Source organism: Heteronotia binoei, chromosome 7, assembly GCF_032191835.1.
Source record: "Heteronotia binoei isolate CCM8104 ecotype False Entrance Well chromosome 7, APGP_CSIRO_Hbin_v1, whole genome shotgun sequence".
NCBI classification, from domain to species: Eukaryota; Metazoa; Chordata; class Lepidosauria; order Squamata; family Gekkonidae; genus Heteronotia; species Heteronotia binoei.
The window spans coordinates 32,503,658-32,524,658 of NC_083229.1; the positions used below are offsets into that span (position 1 = coordinate 32,503,658).

The 21,001-nt window shown below is 44.1% G+C and overlaps 1 protein-coding gene across 4 annotated transcripts in view; it reads left to right on the plus strand.

The window, feature by feature from the left end:
- Nucleotides 1-21,001, plus strand: part of SYBU (syntabulin) — a 77,467-nt gene that overhangs the window by 54,541 nt on the left and 1,925 nt on the right. For 3 of the 4 annotated variants that reach the window (XM_060243311.1, XM_060243310.1, XM_060243313.1), the window contains 3 exons: nucleotides 12,439-12,541; nucleotides 15,551-15,655; nucleotides 20,354-20,503. In XM_060243311.1, coding sequence (XP_060099294.1) covers nucleotides 12,439-12,541; nucleotides 15,551-15,655; nucleotides 20,354-20,503 — 358 coding nt within the window. Of the gene's footprint in view, nucleotides 1-12,438; nucleotides 12,542-15,550; nucleotides 15,752-20,353; nucleotides 20,504-21,001 lie in introns of all 4 variants that reach the window. The other variant, XM_060243314.1, reaches the window with a different exon arrangement.

The window sequence follows — 21,001 nt, forward strand, 5'->3', positions numbered from 1 at the left end:
CCCTCCCCACAAGCTCTTTTGCATCTTCTCTGGATGCCTCATACTCCTGGCTTGATCTTCCGATTCTGTCTATCTTCAGATTCCTCTATCAATATCACCTCTTCTGTAAAGCTTTTTAACCCCTGAGTCTTCACTTTCAGCAGAAATAAAACCTAAATTGCATTTGCTAACGTGCTGCTTTCTTTTTCATTCCTCCCCTCTATTGTTTCTACTAACTCTCAAAATTTTAATTGCTAACTTCTCTGACTAGGGAATTTTTGGGAGAGGGGGGGAAGGAACTGTTTGAGTACTTGCTTGTTATTTCTTAATGAAATATTGATATCAACAGCAGCAGGGTTCTCCAAGTCTTTAACGTTTTTCTTTCTGCATGCGGGAAGATTTTTGATGCTCAGCAGTTTGTATGATCTGTTCACTCCTCCACCCCCTAGCTGTTCACAGACAGTGATACTTGAATGGAAGGATGCAGGACTTTTTTTTGTAGAAAATGCCTAGCAGGCACTCATTTGCAAATTAGGCCACACCCCTGGTGCCATGCCAGCTGGAACTGCTTTCCTGTGCGTTCCTGCTAAAAAAAAAAAAAAAGCCCTGGAAGGATGTGTTTCGGTTGAAACCCACCACCGGTTGACCATGAGGCTGCTTCTACATAGGCTTTGTGAAAGTGAGCCCCCACAATTAAAACAGCAGCAGGGGGATATCTACACACTCCACCCCAATGCCAATACTACCCACATCTTTACCCCTTTGTTGCGTTGCCCCCACGTAGTTGAGCAACCCCCTTTCCCTCTTCACAGCTGAGTCTGGGTTAAAGCTATGCCATGGCTCAGCCCCAAAGGGTTGGAGGGTAAGGGGAATGCAGAGCTTAGCACCGTTCTTTCCCCATCATGGCTGTGGGTGGAATGGCCCCTCGGCCTTCAGCTGCCCCACATTTCTGCCGTTGATTTGGATCAGAATAAATTCTCCCCAAATATGGGAGCATTCTTCATCCTCAATGGGGAAAGAAACTGCATGGAAACAGCCTGGCTCCAAAATTAGTGGAATAGCCCCACCTTCCAATGAAAGGACTTTAACTAAGAGGTGAAGATGTGCAGAGAGGTTTCCTATTTTCCTCTGCTGTTATTAACATTGTGGCACAACGTCTGATTGTTTTCGATGCTTGGCTTTAATGCCAGTTGCACAAAAATCTCCCTATCTCCCAACAACTTTTCATGCTGTGATCTGCTTGCTCTTCTTTTGTTTCCTGTTGCACCTTCTTAAAATCGTGAGCAAGTCTGCACATTCCCGAGAGAGAATCGAGAGAGAAAATGCTGCTCATTTTCTGATAGGTTCCCTTTTAGTCTCACGTCTGTTGCTATGGTGCCTGTGTAGGTTTGCTTACTTGACCCGCCAACTAGCAGAGTTATTAAAGGATCTGTCTCCATGGATACACCAGTATGAAACGATACTCTACAGAAGGCATAAAATATACACATCACTTTTGCAAAAGGATAAAAAGTGATCTTGTTTTTGTACAGGATATACTATCCAGGTTTCAAAAGCTTAAGTAAATACATTAAAATAAACACCCAAAATGTAAGCAAAGAGATTGACACAGCACAAGGTATACGCCTCTGATCGGTCCCCTGCATCGAAACAGCCATTTTAGAACATCTAAATATCCTGAGATTAGTCTGATGATTTTAAACCTGAAAGTTGCAGTGTGTGTGAGAGGGCTTGTGTGTGTGTGCGTGTGTGTGTGTGTGTGTGTGCGTGTGTGTGTGTGTGTGAGAGAGAGAGAGAGAGAGAACGAACACATGTGGTGGTGGGACTGTATCAGCAATGACCAAGACTGGAACAGAACACAGATTGAGGATAGATGTTGGTATACAAATGAAAGGGTGGAGCTATGCAGATGAGGACAAGATCAGTTTATTTATTTATTTGTTTGTTTGTTTTATTTGTTGTATTTATATCTCGCTCTCCCTGCCGAAGCAGGCTCAGATTCTGCTGGAACAGAGTAAGGTGACAGAAATCTGGAACTCAATTGAGGGGAAGTAAAACCAGCTCCTTCCTTTGGACAGCAAAAGGAGGCCATTTGTACTCCTGACTGAAGTATGTTTGCTTTCTTCCAAGGTCCACCAGGGTTCTTCAGTATTTAGGATCTCTCCCACCCTCAGCACATGAGGTGGGACCCGTTTTCTGCTTTTCATTCTGGTGCTCTGATGTAACACTGGCCATATCTAAGTGCTCCAGCTGTGTTGATTCTTTTTTCCTTCCCTTAGTCATGGCTTCAGTTGTAGTCAGTGAACCCCTTGACAGTGGCTTCAATTGCAATCTGTGTACTTTCAACCATACTGATGAATGGAGACCACATATGAAAGAAAGTGAACCTAGACTGATATACTGATAGGCTTATTGTTAGAGGTTTAGAGCTAGTTTTGCCAAAACAGAATACTTTTTTTTAAAGTTTATGTCAGTGGGATAGAGATAGAAGTGTGTGCTTGAACTATCCCACTGAATGCTCAGCTTTGGTTGGATCATGGCCCGAAGACTGTACTTCTTTTGTGCTTGTTGTATTTCGTCCTGCAGCTCAGAGAGTTGTTTATGCTCAGAGGTTTAAGCAAGACAGAGGAAATGATGGGATCTGATTATTTATTAACTGGTGGGGAGAAAGCCAAGCCCAGATGCAAAAATGCTTGGCTGGAAATTGTTTGGAATTGCTCCTCAAAACACTTTATGTTGCTATTAAAACATCCTTGAATGTTTGCAGTTACAAATGTCATTGACACATAAGGTCATGAAAGCAAGTATGTTAAATATACCCTTCTTCAGTAAGATCATTGACTGTTTAATTCCTCCAAGTGATAATTATTGAGCGACTTTATGAGAGAATGTAATTTAACGTGAAGCTTGTTTCCCTGAGAATTCTAAGTGCATGTTTACCTCCATTACCTTTCTTTTGAATTGAGACAGGAATGCTAAGCTTTTCAAGGGGAGGAAAATACCATTTTTATCTATAGTGGCATCCTTTTTCTCTTTACTAACCTAGGAGCCAACAGAAATGTGAAAGTGCACATAAGTACTTCACATAATCTGTCATATCTTAAACTGAATAAAGATCGACCTTGAACATGGCCTTGAGTAGATATCCATCATGACTGGTAGCTTTTCCCCTCACTTACTCTTTATCTGCCAAACTGCACAGTGCAGATCAGTCGGGAAAGCACAAACAGCTCTTTAAAGGGCAGGCCAGCAAGCACCATTTTGAAAGTGGAGCAGAAAGAAGAGCTTAAATAGAAGGGGTGAAGTGCCTTCGCGGGGGCACTTTACCCTCCCCTTTCTGCTGGCCACAGCTTGCTGTAGGCAGGAGAGAGGGAGAAGGAAATCTTCTTCTCCGGCAACCCCCCCTTTTTTCTTCTGGTCCCATGGTCAGGAGAAAGGGAGATGGAAAGTCTCTTCCCTAGTAATCACCCCCCTTTCTCCTGGCCCCACAGCTTGCCATGGCCTGGAGAAAAGGGGAAGGGAAGCCCCTACCTGAGTGATCCCCTCCCTCTTCTGCCAGACTGGTTTAGTACACATGAGGTTGGTTTGGTTCCAGGTTTGGTCCGTGGGCTGCCATGGACTCTGAACTGAACCAACCCATCTTTTTTTTGTCCATGCCCATCCCTGGTCTACACAGTCAGTCCACTCCAGCTACTCCAAATCTTTGCTTTTAAACTGGAGAAAAACAAGTTTATATTCTTCCTGACTTAAAGAGTAAAGCAGTGTGAACTCCGCAAGTTGTGCTGAGAATGAACATCATGTCATGTGAAAATGACATCATGTCATTTGATCCAGGTGTGTTCTGCTTTCCATACAGGGTAAAGCCCCCATATGTACATTTGAGAGGCTATAATAAATGATATATTAGTTAGTGTTTTGCTATCTCTGCAGATTACAGGAACTCTCTGGTTCATCCTTATGTATCTTAAAGCCCTTTTATTTTTATATTTATTGTGTTTTATTTATATCTTGCCCTCCCCGTAAGAGGGCCAAGGGCATTTTACACATGTCAACTCAGCAAATGTAGTAACTGTAACATACAAATAAATGGGGTTAAAATCATTACAACAGAATTAAAATAATCTGAAACCAGTCTTGGTTAGAGCATGAGATGACTGAATATGGTCACCCTGTAGATGATGCACTGATGGGAAACTCATTTGGCGGAGTCTCTAGATGTCTAGAACTGTCACAAGTCTCCCAGGGCCCTGATCTCAAGTGGGAGCATGTTCTACCAGGCTGGGGCCAAGGCAGAGAATGTCCTGGCCCTGGTCGAGGCTAAACAGCTGTCTTTCAGGGGACCACCAGAAGGTGTTGATCTGCATGGCACATATGGGGAGAGATGGTCCCAAAGATGTGCAGGGCCTTGGCCTTGTAGGGCTTTAAAGGTTAAAAACATATGTAATCTTGAACTAGATCTAGTATTCTATTGGCAGACAGTGCAGTTTGTGGAGCATTGGCTGAATGCGCACCACAAAGGCGTCACTGTCAGCATTTGTGTTGCTGCATTCTGCACTCGCTGCAGTTTCTGGATCAGGTTCAGGGGCAACCCTTCATAGAGTGAGTTACAGTAATCCAGTCTGGAAGTGACCATTGCATAGATTACTGTAGATATGTTCCAGGGGGTAAGGTAGGGAATCAATTGCTTGACCAGCCTAAGATGAAAAAAGGCCGATTTAGCAACAGCAGATACCAAGGCCTCCATGGAAAATGAGGCTTCCCTTCTGAAGCCACTGGAATTTAGATACGTGAGAGACTGGGTAGGATCTCAGCAAGAATGCGATCCATGTTGCAGGGAAAATTTTCTGAACAAGCTAGTTTTGAAATCAGTCCAGCAAGGCGATTGGTTGATGCCGTACCCAGTGGAGCCAGTGGGATCTGTACCAACAAAGGTAGGGGAATTGCCTTTTTGTTATATAGGACGTGCCCCCTGAAATTGTATTATATCCATATAATGAAATTTTCATTATGATAGCCATAATGATACTTTTATGGCCTGATTTTTCTCCTTCATGAATTAAGTCCATGGTCTGGTTGGAAGGTGCTAGATGCAGAAACCTTGCTGAAGTTGGGCTTGTCTTTTGGGTCTCATTAATGCTTGACTTGGAATCCTTTTGGGAGTTGAGTCCTTTATTTATACCACACCTTTCCTTTGTGGCCCAAGTCAATTTACAATTTTAAGATTAAAAAAATGCAAAATACAATAAAGCCCCATTAACCTCCTTTTCCTCAAAACTGCGAAACATGTTAAGTGGGGGATTAAGTAAAAGCATGTCAAGCAGAAGACCTCAGTTGGCACACGGGGACATCTGGGGTGAAGAGGCAGTCCTTCAAACGGTCTAGGTCACAAAAGGCTTTAAAGTGGCACCTTGAATCGAACTCAGAAACAAAAACAAACTGGCAGCCAGTGAAACTGTTCTAAAATAAGAAAGGGGTGTTTCAGTTGGCTAGCCCCTGACAAAAGCTGTACTGCTGTCTTCTGAACCCATTGTAGTTTCTGCAGTGTCTTCCAGGGCAGCCCAATATAGAACGTGTTGCAGTAGTTCTATAGATGCATAGCTTCAAAGTTCTACTGGCACTCAGCCTAACCTAATAGATCACCCTTGGCCATTTTGCAGGATGGAATATTTGGGCTCCAAATATGCAGTCCAGGGATGTCATCTTGCAACTCCAGTTGGCTCCCACACACCCTTTTGGCAAGGCAAAGTTCTCTTTCCTTGTAAGAAAGGTCCCTTTTCCAAAATAATCCATTTGAAGAGAACTAGCAGATGGAACAGCCCATGATCGTACCGCCTGCTGGCTTATTTGTGCTGGTTGAGCTAGAAGCAATCTGTTTCCTACCCACTCTGCCAGCACAGTTCCTTCATCCTCCATGGATCCAGCCTAGTAGCTTGCATGAGGATTTCCTTCGCTAAAGGAAGGACATATGAGCCATCGGACCTGTGTTTTTTGAGCACAGAGGAAGGCAGGGGAGGCATCCCAACTCCTGCTTTGTTTCTGAAGGAATGGAATGTCTCTGCTGTTGATTCTGTTTTCAGAGTACCAGTTAGTTGAAACTCAGACCTTCTATTCTTCCATTTTATTTATGAGGACTGTAATTAATTTTCTTTCCTTACACAATAGGCCTAAGGTGCATGCACAATAACAACTAAACCAAGGCTGTCACAATGGTATCCATGTCCCAGGCTAATACTGATAGCAGCAAAGTCAACAAAAGACCCACTGAAACGGTATGCCATGTCAAGTGTACCATTCAGTTGCGAAATAAAAGCTCCGTTGAGCCATGAACTGGAATACGTAGAATTTAGCAGGCTCTTATGCTAGCCATTTTAGTGCAATTTAAGACACTAAAAATAAGGTATTATAAGTGTGACAGGCTCTTCAAAGAGTCTCAGGGAGGGGAATTAGGATTTGGAAATCTTCCTGCCTTCCAATGAACTTTGTTTCCACAAGTCTCTAAACTCTTTTGGGCTCAAACACACCGAGTTCTCCTCCCCTCTTCCTCCCAGAGTTGTCAAATCTGGGTTGGGAAATTCCTGGAGATTTGAGGATGAAACCTGAGGAGGGCAGGACTTGGAGAGAAGGGAGATATCAAAGGGGTATAGTGCCATATAGTCCACCTTCCAAAGCAGCCATTTATCCAGGGGAACTGATCTCTCTAGTTTGGAGATCAGTTGTAATTCCAGGAGTTCTCCAGGCTCCACCAGGAGGACAGCAACCCTACCCCTCCTTCTAGGGTTACCAGCCTCCAGGTGGGGCCCGGAGATCTCCCACTTTTACAACTGATCTCCCTCTGGCAGAGATCAGCTCCCCTGGAGAAAATGACTGCTTTGGAGGGTGGACTCTGTGGCATTGTACCTTGCGGAGGCCCCTCCCCTCCCCAAACCCTGCCCTCTCCCGGCTCCACCCCCAAGGCCTCCTGGTATTTTCCAGTATAGACCTGGCAACCCTACCTCCTTCATTAAGCGATTCTTAATATTCCTTCTCTGCAGCATGTTTACTCCTTATCAGGTCTTTTCAGGATATCTTTCTTTTGGGGGGAGGGAGGAGCAATTTACTAAACCATGTTTTTTGTGCAGATCTGTTGACCTTCCTGCTTTGTCTGTGGGTGGTCTGGTTTACTGCTTCTGTCATCCATACAAGGGCTAACTGGTGTACTGTTAGATTGAATGACTAACCAAATACATTAGAGCGGTCCTTTTTCTTGACAAAACAAAGGCTGGAAAGCAAGCTGCTTGCTACATAAACAGTGCTCTAATAGGCCTGGTCATACTTCCATATCTAGAATTTCCTGCAGAGCTGGTGGTTACATCCTATTCTGAGGTCCAACCTAGATATTATGTTGGAAAGGGTTTCTATTATTGGGTTGGGTTAGTACTTTAATTCCTACCTGTTGCAGTAGAACTGTCTGTTATTGCTATTTCTAGGTATTCCCACAGTTGCTTTAGATGTTCCTTTTAAAAAGTAACTATTCATACCCTTTTCTGGTACATCACTATTTTCTCCACATTTTATAGGATTATTTCCCCCATGTTTTATAGGATTATCCTCAAGGTTAGAGTTTTTCCATAATCTGTGTAGATCCCTCTTAGCCTGTTTAAACTCTCCAGAATACCATCTCAGTTTAATTGGGTGACTTTTAAGTGCTATTTTTGTGGTTACTAATCTTTCAACCTTTGTATCAGAGATTCATACTGATGTACCAGAGTGGCTGGCTGATAGTTGTGTAGCTTGGTGCAGGCAAGGAGACAACACAAGGCTGGGTTCTTAACATAAGCTTGGATTCTTTTGTCCTTCCTACAGCCCCTGCGCTGCGTTTTCTCCATCTTTTCCCCTCCTATTCTCCTCCTCTCTTTTCAGTATTGAGCGGTCTAGTCTGCCCAGCAATAGACTATGGTGTCTTCTAAACATCAGCAATGAAGTTAAGCTACAGGTGTCAATTCACTTGTGCATCCTGTTGTGGTTTCTGCTATTGTGTTTGCGAGCTCACAAACCCTTTAATCTCAAGTACCTGTTCACTTTGCTCTACCACACAGAGACATTGACCGTTTTCACACACAGCTCACTTCGCAGTCACAATCCTGTTCCCTCTGCACCGTCTGGTCAGATTTCCCACCATCTGCACCAAAGTTACAGGAAGTGCCGCAGCTTTTGTGTAGCAAACGTAGACCGCTAAAACCCAATTTACGTTTGCTACACAAAAGCCGCGGCACTTCCTGTAACTCCGGCGCAGATGGTGGGAAATCCAACAGACGCTGCAGAGGGAACAGGATTGTGACTGCGAGGTAAGCTGTGTGCGAAAACGGTCATTATCACTTGAGAAGTAGACTCTGCCCTCCTCTACAGCAGCTTTAGGAGCATGATCATCACAGTTGCCATGGTGACTCATCGCTCCCTTTTTTGTTGTTTCTTTTATTCATGCATGTTTAATAGTATATTATACAAGTGGCGTTGGTGGCATTTGAAAGGGTTGGTTGTGTGGTGAATCCTTCCTCCCCATTAGCTCATTGTGTGCATACACTGGAGCGCTATAATGGCTCTATTAATATTTGGTATGGAAATAGATGACATTAGGTTGTTATAACGCTATAGCGGTTAACTTGTTTTTTAAAGGGGGCTTCAGGGGGTTATTTTAAAGCCCTGTGGCGCAGAGTGGTAAGCTGCAGTACTGCAGTCCAAGCTCTGCTAACAACCTGAGCAGCGGAAGCTGAGTTCAGGTAGTCGGCTCAAGGTTGACTCAGCCTTCCATCCTTCTGAGGTCGGTAAAATGAGTACCCAGCTTGCTGGGGGTAAAGTGTAGGTTACTGGGGAAGTCTTGAGGCAATGGCAAACCACCCCGTAAAAAGTCTGCCATGAAAATGTCATGATGCAACATCACCCCAGAGTCAGAAACGACTGGTGCTTGCACAGGAGACTACCTTTACCTTTAAGAGGGTTATTTAAGCCTTTGGCTTAAGTGACACAGGGTAAGTGGTCCCTGCAAGGGGCTGAAATTAGAGAAATGGCGGTGATGCAGAAAAGATTTCTTTGCAGGGCAGAAAAATCCCGTCCAGGTGAATGCAAATGTTCTTGGGATAGGTTCTTTCCCGTAAAAAATCTGAATAAAGATGAGCTGCTCACACAGGACGGAAATTTTCCCTGTAGCTGACATTGCTGCTGCAAATGGCAATGAAACATCCCCATAGAAGTTCAGCCAGCACTTGCCTTGCCTCAGTCAACTATGGCTGCCTCCCCCCCCCCCTCCTCCACACCAGTGTAGGGCATTTTCCTGGTATTATATAAGTAGCAAAAGCTATATTGCTATAATAACTATCTAATGCAGCGACATGCTAGTTCTCAGCTTTCATTTTTAAATTAAATTTAACTCTCTTTTTTGTTGCAGAGGCATAGAGAGAAATGTGCAGCTCTAGTACCTTATAATTCTGCAAGGAGAAGGCTTAAAGACTTTTTTTTTAAGGAAAGCTGGGAGCTTAGTACATCATTGGTTTAGAATGTTATAGCCTCATAGTGCTACAGTGATAAAGCTATTCCTGATGCTTTTAAAACTGATAGACAAATTAACTGGTAGACAAATTAAAAACTAATAAGTCACCGGGTCCGGATGGCATACATCCGAGAGTGCTGAAAGAACTCAAAGTTGAACTTGTGGATCTTCTAACAAAAATCTGTAATCTTTCATTGAAATCTGCCTCCGTTCCTGAGGACTGGAAGGTAGCAAATGTCACCCCCATCTTTAAAAAGGGTTCCAGAGGAGATCCGGGGAATTACAGGCCAGTCAGTCTGACTTCAATACCGGGAAAGTTGGTAGAAAGCATTATCAAGGACGGAATGAGTAGGCACATTGATGGACACAGGTTATTGAGGAAGACTCAGCATGGGTTCTGTAAGGGAAGATCTTGCCTCACTAACCTGTTACATTTATTTGAGGGGGTGAACAAATATGTGGACAAAGGAGACCCGATAGATGTTGTTTACCTTGACTTCCAGAAAGCTTTTGATAAAGTTCCTCATCAAAGGCTCCATAGAAAGCTTGAGAGTCATGGAGTAAAAGGACAGGTCCTCTTGTGGATCAAAAACTGGCTGAGTAATAGGAAGCAGAGAGTGAGTATAAATGGGCAGTCTTCACAGTGGAGGACGGTAAGCAGTGGGGTCCCGCAGGGCTTGGTACTGGGTCCCATGCTCTTTAACTTGTTCATAAATGATTTAGAGTTGGGAGTGAGCAGTGAAGTGGCCAAGTTTGCGGATGACACTAAATTGTTCAGGGTGGTGAGAACCAGAGAGGATTGTGAGGAACTCCAAAGGGATCTGTTGAGGCTGGGTGAGTGGGCGTCAACGTGGCAGATGCGGTTCAATGTTGCCAAGTGCAAAGTAATGCACATTGGGGCCAAGAATCCCAGCTACAAATACAAGTTGATGGGGTGTGAACTGGCAGAGACTGACCAAGAGAGAGATCTTGGGGTCATGGTAGATAACTCACTGAAAATGTCAAGACAGTGTGCGTTTGCAATAAAAAAGGCCAACACCATGCTGGGAATTATTAGGAAGGGAATTGAAAACAAATCAGCCAGTATCATAATGCCCCTGTATAAATCGATGCTGCGGTCTCATTTGGAGTACTGTGTGCAGTTCTGGTCGCCACACCTCAAAAAGGATATTATAGCATTGGAGAAAGTCCAGAAAAGGGCAACTAGAATGATTAAAGGGCTGGAACACTTTCCCAATGAAGAAAGGTTGAAACGCTTGGGACTCTTTAGCTTGGAGAAACGTCGACTGCGGGGTGACATGATAGAGGTTTACAAGATAATGCATGGAATGGAGAAAGTAGAGAAAGAAGTACTTTTCTCCCTTTCTCACAATACAAGAATTCGTGGGAATTTGATGAAATTGCTGAGCAGACAGGTTAAAACGGATAAAAGGAAGTACTTCTTCACCCAAAAGGTGATTAACATGTGGAATTCACTGCCACAGGAGGTGGTGGTGGCCACAAGCATAGCCACCTTCAAGAGGGGTTTAGATAAAAATATGGAGCAGAGGTCCATCAGTGGCTATTAGCCACAGTGTGTGTGTGTGTGTGTGTGTATATATATATATATAAATTTTTTGGCACTGTGTGACACAGAGTGTTGGACTGGATGGGCCATTGGCCTGATCTAACATGGCTTCTCTTATGTTCTTAAAAATGTCCTGCAGCTGTCCAGGAGTGTAGGGGAAATGACCACTGTAGGGAATGAAGTAGGGAAAGTGGTACTTGCATGGGAAGAACCTGGGGAAAAATGCACACCCGCCCATTCACATGGTGTTAAAGGCACCTTGACAGTGATGTTTCCAAAAGTGTTGTACCACAACAGATTTGGGACAGATCACAGCAAACCAGAGGAAAACACGGAAGCAGGATGAATAGAGGACGATGTCATGTGGAAGCTTCCCAAAAGAGTACAGTGGTAAGGAACCCAAGGCAGAATAAAACATCTGTGTGGGACAGCCCAACTTTGTCAGAGCATATGGATGATGAGGGAAACCCTGGAAACTGAACAAATACAGCTATGTGTTATGTGGGAGTCCCAAAAAACAGAAACGGTGGTGGTTTACTCAGGGCAGGTGTCAGGCACTGTACAATAAAAATAAATGGACAGAAACAGTGGGACTTTCAAAAACCTGTTACTGTATGCACATTTCAGACTTCCAGGGAATTGAAGTTGCTGATCTGAAAATCTTCATTCCCCCCCCCCACCCCGCAAAAGGACTTAAAAGGTGGACTACAGAAGAAATTACAATAGAAGTGCGTGCTCTGTTCCATTTTAGGTCTCAAATCACAGCAGATTTTTGGTTTCTGGAACATCTACATGACATTGTAACATAGTTCTCATCTAGTCATTCGGCTCCATGGTTTCCCCTGTTTTGTTCTGTTCCTTCCAGAATATGTTTTGGCACTGCCACCCCCCACCCCCAATTCCTGGAAATACTGTAGTCAAAGCTAGTTTGGACAGAAAGGTGCGAATTTTTGAACCTCCCCTCCCTCTTCACTGCAGTTTTCCCCTTGCACCTGTCATTTCACCCAAACCCATGCTGGGGGAGCTTTTTAAAAATGGCAGCAGTTCTGTCAGTAAAATTGGGTCATTATCAGGGCTTTTTTTTTTTTGTAGAAGCCCAGCAGGAATTTATTTGCATATAGGCCATAACTCCTGTTGTCACCATTGTTTCACACAGGGCTTTTTAAATAGTCATTACCCATGGGCTGCTGCAGCATCTTCATTTGCTGATGATGAATGAATCGCCACCCTTAACTTTCTGTAAACAATGGGCTTGGTTTCCAAATTCAAGAGAGAGAATGAAGGATGCCGCTGGTTCACCAGAGAGACTGAGAACTGCAGGGGTCCTAGACTTTCTGTCCTGTTTTGATTCTTCCCTTTTCCGTTCCAGGAAGCGAAGCTGATTTTAGCTCATCAAGCAGTACGGGCAGCATTTCAGCTCCTGAAGTCCATATGTCCGTGGCTGGGAGTAAAAGATCATCATTTTCTCGGAAGTAAGCCACAGTGTGTTATCCTTTCTCCCATAATTTGAATGGTGCTTATTTGGGGAAATGGGTTTTCCTTGGGCAGATTGGGGGAAGAAAGGTTTACCTTAATTACCACCCCCCACCACCCCTTGCATTATGTAGATATGATCTGTAGTACAATCAAGAACCTGAGATCTAGATGAGAGGTTTCTAAAGATCATAAATGTGCAGAACAGCCTTTTGCTATGTTCAGCACATAGTTTTGCAGTTCAACAAAGGGGATAAAAACAGCTAGGATTCAAAGAAGCGGGAAACAGCTGGACGCATTCTCTCGTAACTCCTGCTAAACAATTAATGTCCATCCGCTAGTCAGCACATTTTTTAGTTTTGTTTTTTTTACTGTAAACTTTTGCAGCTCAGCATGCTTGTTGCTGTACATTGAAATGTCAGGACAAAGTGATGTGGTGTTGGCAGCAATAAAGGGCTTATTTGGGATGCACAGGCTAGGGAAGTACAGAGGAAGAAATATCATTGGGGAGGAAGATGTAGGCCAGTGAAGGCGAGCTTCCATAGCAGAGTGTGTGTGGGGGGGGTGTTTCAAACCTGGTTCTCCCAGATTCTAGTCTGACAGACACTCTAACCCACGGTGTCAAACATATGACCCTTGGGCTGGAAGCAGCCCATCCAGGGCTCTTGTCTGGCCCATGAGCAACTGGGCATTACCTTTATTGCCAGAAAGCAGAGGGACATTATGTCCCTGTAGACTGTCCCAATGCTAATGAGTAATGGGTGGTGGAACTAGGAGGGTAGATATCAGGGAGATACTTATACTGTGAGAGTGTTAATCAGTGTTCCCTCTAAGCTGAGTTACCGTGAGCTAGCTCACAGATTTTTAGCCTCTAGCTCACACATTTTTGTCTTGACTCAGGAAGAATGACCCCAGAGCACACTAATTTATGCAGTAGCTCACAACTTTAATGCCAGTAGCTCACAAAGTAGAATTTTTGCTCACAAGACTCTGCAGCTTAGAGGAAACATTGGTGTTAATGTTTTAAGCATGTTTGTATTTTGAGTAAAAAATAATATCGTCGGTTGAGTTTGCCTATGTCCTTTATAAAGTTTATATCTCCCTTACCTGGCATTTTGTTTTATGGCACACATGGCCGACCCTACAAAGTTCCATTTATGTCAAATCCAGCCCTCATAACAGATGAGCTTGGCACCTCTGCTCTAACCACTGTGCCACACTTGCCTCTAGAATCTTTCTGAGCTCTTTGGAGGAAGAGTTGAGGATAAATGCAATAAAAAGACTAAGTCTGATTGCTTCCTTATTATAAACTATGAAATGCTTTTTAAAAGAAAACTCCCTTTCTCATTCTGGACATTTTTTTATTATTATTTTCGCTGAGGGAACTGAACATTGTAATAAATCCTATTTGCTGGAATTGGGAATTAAATTAGTCTGAACTGCATGAGTAACAAGGTAACCTTTGTTCTGTCAATTTCTCCTTAAAGTGAAGTTAGTTGCACCCTAGGATGTTTGAGTTAAAGTCATTTATTGTGCTTTTTTTTTTAAAAAGGAATTTTAACAAGTTATTCAAGCACGGAAGTAAAGCAAAGGAAACCACAGGGCTGAGCGTTGAAATTTCCCCTGAAGTCCTGTATAATATCCTTTCAAATACAGTTCTCCAGCCAGCGAGGCAAATTACGCCTGCCAAAAATATCTCTACTGTGCCATGCGTACAAAATTCAAATAGTTTCCCTGCTTTTATGGCTTCCTCTGTGGAGGAGGAGCTGGGTGCAGTTCTTACAAAACTGCTTGGCGCACTGGTAATAGCCATATAGCCCCGATACAGCTCTCTGTTGCGTTCTTATAAACAAATGTGAACAACGAGCTGCCCAAACCACTCTTTTGGAGGGGCTGGCTTCCAGCCCAGCCATTCTGCCATCTGGTCTGTGGAAAGTGTTCTGCATGCAAGGGAAGTTCAAGCAGATTCCAGATCGAGGGCTGTTTGCTGCTTGATTGCTGAGAGTTTTCATGGATATGACCCTCCTTCCTGTTTCTCACTTCATGTGTTTATATTTTGAGTCTGAGTTTTTAAGGCATCTTGGCTCAGGGCTGGAAAATCCTGTTTGGCTCCACCCATAGTAGAGACTTGCCACGCCCTTCCTTTACATATTCTACATACATGGTTAGCTTTGGCAGGGGGCAGATCCCGTTTTGAACCCATGGGCAATCTTTGGAATTTTGGGAACAGGTATTGGGCACCACCCCAACATGGCAGCCATGGTTGCTGAGATCATTCATAAAATGTTGGGTGGTTCAAAACCAAGCATCCACCTAGGATATAGGTAGCTGTTTCCGCTTCAGTGCTCCCTGGGCTCTTCTGAAAACCCTCCTGCCCCAGTCAGTTGGAGGAAAGAGAAGATTGGCTCTTGGCCTCATGGCAGAAAGCACTGGGTTCCAAGAAACCCACTGGCAGGTGCCACATTGGGGATCACTGGGTCTAAACGGTTCCAATCCATATTTAGTACATGTCATGATTTGAAGGACATCTAGTGCACTTCACACATGAGCAGAGATTTCATCTTCGTCCTCCCTGAGTAAAGTCCAGTGCTTTTTCTGCCGTAGCACACTCAAGGATTATTCTCAGCTTCCAGAAAGCAAGTAGCATGTTGACTGTTTCTCTTTTGAAAAAGAAGGGTCAGTGTATTGAAAAAGGGGGTCAGTGTGGTGCTGCGGTTAGTGTGCTGGACTAGAATCCAGGTTCGAATCCTCACTGCCTTGGAGGTGACCTTGGGTCATTCCTTCTTTCTCAGCCTAAACTACCTTCCAGGACTGTTGTAAGAACAAAATGGAGGAAGGGTCAACGATGTTGTAAAATGTTTTGGTTATTCACTGGGAATAAAAATAGGGATTACCTAAATAAATGTTGGGTATAAAATAAATGAATCCACTGAATGCATGTGTGTGATCTGGGCAGAGGGGGGTGTTCATGGTGCACTATAATGTGTTGCTTTTGGTTTTCATTCTAGTCGGGGGCCTCATGGACGGAATAGCGGATCTATGTCCTACAAGACTGGATCTAGTCCTCCAACATCCCGTGAGAAGGACTTCCTGTCGATGCTGTGCAAAAATCAGTTGAGTCCTGTTAGCACCCATCAGAATTATGGGGCTTCTTCAGCCAGTAGCAGCAATTCAGGTTCATTCAAGGGAAGCGATAGCCCTGTTACAAGGCAAGTGAGCCTTCTCCAACCCTTTCTTCCTTTCTAAGCCCCTTCTATCTCCACTTGTCATCTGAATCTTGAATTGCAGCAGAAGATAGTCCTTGTTGCACATCCTTGCAGGGTCCTCGAAGGCTGCTTGTGTCTTCTTAGTTTAAGGTTGCTATTAATTTCCCATCTAAAACAGCCTCCAGTAGGCCAAACTAGCATTTAACATTGCTTGCCATTGTCCTGACTAGCTGCTGCTGCAAAAACAAACCAGAGTGTGCTTTGGTGCTTTTATAAGCATTCCTACTGACTTCTTTTGTGAGGCCACTTGTCCACATGAGATATTTCCTTGAGGTTAAGAACTATATGCCTTCCAGGTTCCATCTGCTTAGCTTAAATTTAATCAGTTCCAGAATATGCAACTTGATGAGTGCAGCCATTTTTAGCATTAGTTCAGTTCTCTGGCCCAAAGATGATGCCATATTACTTTTACTACAAATGAAGGGGTCTCCTCTTTTTATGGGGAAATTAGCAGAAGTAGCCGATAGATAGAGCTATTTAGGAATGGGATTCCACCAAGTGTCTACCAGTACTTGCTATAAAGAGAGATGTGTTTTGAAATGACCAAACCAATTGTAATAAAGAAAATGATGTTTATTTATTTAAAGAAAATGATAACAACAAACCAACAATAACAATATTTTTAAAACACACCCAACCAGAATTTAAACTAACACACATGCAAGACCATTAGAAAATAATACTTAGCAGAGATGAGAACATGGAGGGAAAGCATATCTACCTGTCCAGATGTGGAGAAGTCCATGGGGGAGGGGCAAGATGGCCAGCGTTTTGAATGTGTGGTTGGATCCAGGTACACACAACACACTGAGCATGGGCAAAGCTGGGCCTATTTGTACCCAAAAATGTATCCTGGAGGTATGGCTGGGTGTGTTAAGTGGTTTATACAATAGTTTGATGGGATTTCCATTATGAGTTAAATGTTTCCCAGGTGCTAGATACAAAAATATAATGTTCTATGTTTCCTAGTTGTGAGAATGGTGCATTAATTAAGGTGACAGGATTAGGAAGGAAGGACCCAAAAGTGTTGGGCTTTTGTGATAAGGAGGAATTTTACCTTTCCTGTGGGCTCTGCAAAAGAAAGAAATACCTCTTTCATTTTAGATGAGGAGAAAACCTGTAGCCCGGAGATGCCCTATAGTCACTTCCCAAAATAACAAGTACAGACTTGTTCTTTGCTGCTAGAACAATTTTGTTTGGCCTACTCCATCTTGGTTGTTCTGTACACTTCCAGACCTCACTCTGGCCCACTTCTGGGCCAAAGAGGGCTGGCACTGTGAAATAATTGGGGGTGTGAAGGATTATGAGGGACATCTTTTTCCCGGTGTGCCCTTTACAGAAGTACATAGGGGGTGTTACATTACATCCTAGCAACCTTAAATATCAAGACAAAGCCATCTTACTAGCCAGCTTGATGGTGCACATAAGGTTGCCATCTGGTCACAAAAAAAGAAAATCCTGTCCTGTCATTAAAGGTTTAATACACAGAAATCTGAAACTGAAGCTTTTTATGGCTTATAGCACATGATCATAGCAGCAGATCATCCTGATATGAAAGGGATAGGTAGCAAGCCAAGTTTAAAAATTGGCAACCCTTTGCACAAACTAGGGCTTGGATCCTGTTTCATACTTGTAGAGCCACACCTGTAGGAAGGAATTATCTTGACCTCTCTCCTCCAGCTGTAGCTAACTGTACATCCTGTGCAGGTCAGTAGAGACAAAATGGTGTTCTCCAGTGGGAGTGGGAATTGGTGAAAATCGGGCCACTTTTTCCTGACAGTATAAAACAACAGTTAGGATTCAGGCTGTTGTACTGAGGATAATAATAATAATAAGTTTTTATTTATACCCCGCCCTCCCTACCGAGGCAGGCTCAGGGCGGCTTACAGAGCATGATACAGTATCATGGTACGACGATAACAGATAAAATCAATCAACAATATAAATGCAAAATAGAAATTAATTTTAAGAATAAGCTAAAACAATACAGTGGTGCTACAGTCTCTATTTATCCAGGCAGCGTAATATTCATTCTGGTTACATCTTAAAGGCTTCTTGGAAGAAGGCAGTTTCGCAGGCCCTACGGAACTGGTTGAGATCCCGTAGGGCCCGCACCTCCTCCGGCAGCTGATTCCACCATTGGGGCGCTTTTATAGAGAAGGCCTTCTCCCTAGTTGTTTTAAGTTTGGCCTCCTTAGGCCCAGGGATTTCCAAAAGATTTTGTGAGCTGGAACGCAGTGCTCTCTGGGGAACATATGGAGAGAGGCGGTCCCTGAGGTAGGCAGGTCCTTGGCCATATAGGGCTTTATAGGTGATAACTAGCACCTTGTAACGAACCCGGTATACAATTGGCAGCCAGTGCAGTTCCCGCAGCCCAGGCCGCACGTGTTCCCATCAGGGTAGTCCCACTAGTAGCCTGGCTGCTGCATTCTGCACTAGCTGCAGTTTCCGCGTTCGGTACAGGGGCAGCCCCATGTAGAGGGCATTACAGTAGTTCAATCTCGAGGTGACCGTCGCATGGATCACTGTTGCCAGGTCGCCTCGCTCCAAGAAGGGGGCCAGCTGCCTCGCCGGTCTAAGATGAAAAAAGGCGGATTTGGCAGTGGCCGCTATCTGGGCCTCCATTGTCAAGGAAGACTCCATTAGCACTCCCAAGCTCTTGACTTCACGCACTGGTACCAGTGGCGCCCCGTCAAAAGCTGGAAGGGGAATCCCTCCTTCCGGGGCACTGCGGCCTAGGCAAAGGACCTCTGTCTTTGCTGGATTCAATTTCAACCCGCTCAGCTTGATCCAATCAGCCATGGCTTGCAATGCCCGGTCCAGCTCTACAGGGGCGTCGGTGGCCCGGCCTCCCATCAATAGATAGAGCTGGGTGTCTCAGCATACTGGTGACAACCCAGCCCATGTCCCCGGGCAATCTGGGCAAGGAGATGCATATAGATGTTAAATAACATTGGAGAGAGAACCGCCCCCTGAGGCACCCCACAGTTAAGTGGGTGCCTCTGAGACAACTCTCCCCCAATCGCCACCCTTTGTCCCCGACCTTCAAGGAAAGAGGAAAGCCACTGTAAGGCTAACCCCTGAATCCCGGCGTCGGCGAGGCGGCGGGTCAGCAGCCGGTGATCGACCATATCGAACGCCGCCGATAGGTCTAGCAACAGCAATACCGCCACACCGCCTCGATCCAGATGTCGCCGGAGATCATCCATGAGGGTGACCAACACCGTCTCTGTCCCGTGGCCCGGGCGGAAGCCGGACTGAAAAGGATCTAAGGTGGAAGCATCATAAGGCGGAAGCCGGACTGAAAAGGATCTAAGGTGGATGTGTATACTAAGTCATGTAACAAAAAGTTTAGCTTTTTAAGCACCAGAAGAAGAGTGAATGTGGCAAATACGTTAGGTTCTGCCTCTTCCTAAGAGTAAGCAGTGGGAGCTAATGGAATATTAGTAAGAGGGACAGTTGAAAATAGTAACTAAGAGTTGAAAACAGCTGTTAAGAGAGTTACAAGTAGCAGTTAGTGGGTTGGGAGAGAGTCAGGCCAAGTGGAGCTGTGGAGAAGAGCTGCTTAAAGCTGACTGAAAAGAGTGTGTAAATTGTAACAAAGGATCCCAAATGCTGGAAGGGAAACTGTTCAAAGGTTCAGTTGAAAAGAAATGTAACCTCAGCCTGACTTGCTTCAGTGTTATGTTCAAACCATAAATAAAAGGTTCACTATGCTTTCAGTGACTAGCTAGGATCCTGTTGCTGAATTGGAGGGAAGCACAGACACTGTTACTGCATGGCACTGATGGGAAGAGGGCCAATCATACATGGCACCGTTATTCTCACTAGGGCCAAAGGAAAGCCAGCAAAATCCAGGTTGTGGTTTTCCTGAAAGTGTTTATTAGCAGAGATTAGAATAAACTTTGAGTCCAGTGGCACCTTTAAACTTTCATGTAACACACTTACAGTTTAGCAGTTCACTGTTTTGAAACGCCTTGGGTTTTTTGTTCTCCGTTATTGTATTCATTTATGATATTTAAATCCTGCCTTTCAGTGAGTTGTCTGTTGATATGGGTTACATTCAAGTGGGTTGGTTTGAAGCAACAGAACGAAGTTTGAGTCCAGTGGCACCTTTAAGATCTTCAGAGATTAGTAAAGGCATCCTGCTTCTGCCCAGTGTGCTACTCATAGTATGCTACTATAACAGTTCAAACTGTTGCTTATAATTAGAAGTAGGAGATTGGACTGTAGTATGTCAGCTCATTTCCTCCTGAGTTTTTAACAAAACCACAGTCTCTGCTTCTCTCTAACATATCAGCCCCGGTTGCATGCAGTAATCTCACCATCTACTTATCGTAATTTAAAATGAGATGATGCACCATCTGTGTCTGATGCGCAGGGAATTGGGAAAAGGTGCATTTGGCCAACTGACTGCATAAACGGTGGTTGAGTCCAATGCTGCTCTCCTTTATCAGATCAAATTGCCTTATTGTGAGCAGAGTGCCGTTTCAGCTCTGCCTGGGGGGAAGAAGTTGCACATGCAATGACATTCTTCTGTTTCAGGAGGTCTGCACGATATACCTCTTGTGGCGAGAATCATGGCATTAAACCACCGAGTCCGGAACAATATCTGACTCCCCTGCAGCAGAAGGAAGTGACAGTGAGGCACCTGAAGACAAAATTAAAGGAGTCTGAGAGCAGACTTCAAGAAAGGTAACTTTTTTAGTGGAATGGGATTCATTATGTGAAGACAGTGATCCTTTTGAGGGCTGTTTCATCCTGCTGTACAGGCTACAACCTTTTAATGAGCACTCCTTATAGGCTCAAACAGTAGCAATTTTTTTTTAAAAAAACCCTTGTGTCCACTGCAGAAACATTCTGAGAATCTGCAGTCAGCATATCTGACTGCAACCCAACTGCACATCCCAGCCTAACTGAAAGCCATCAGTGTACACCAGCTTGCTGCAAGACACACATGCACTTTAATGTTATCCTGTTTTTGCAGATGAGCAATGTGGGTTTGTAATGTTCATCCATCAAGTCTGTAATTTGTGAAGTGCCCCTTTTGAAGTCAAGTGTGCCCCAATATTTTAAAGAGCTGTTAGTGTCCTGCGACAATCACGTTTTACCTTGTTGTACAAACCACTTTCCTTCTTCTGTGGATATGCCTTCTACTTACAGATTACTTTCAAAGTGACGCTTTATCTCCGT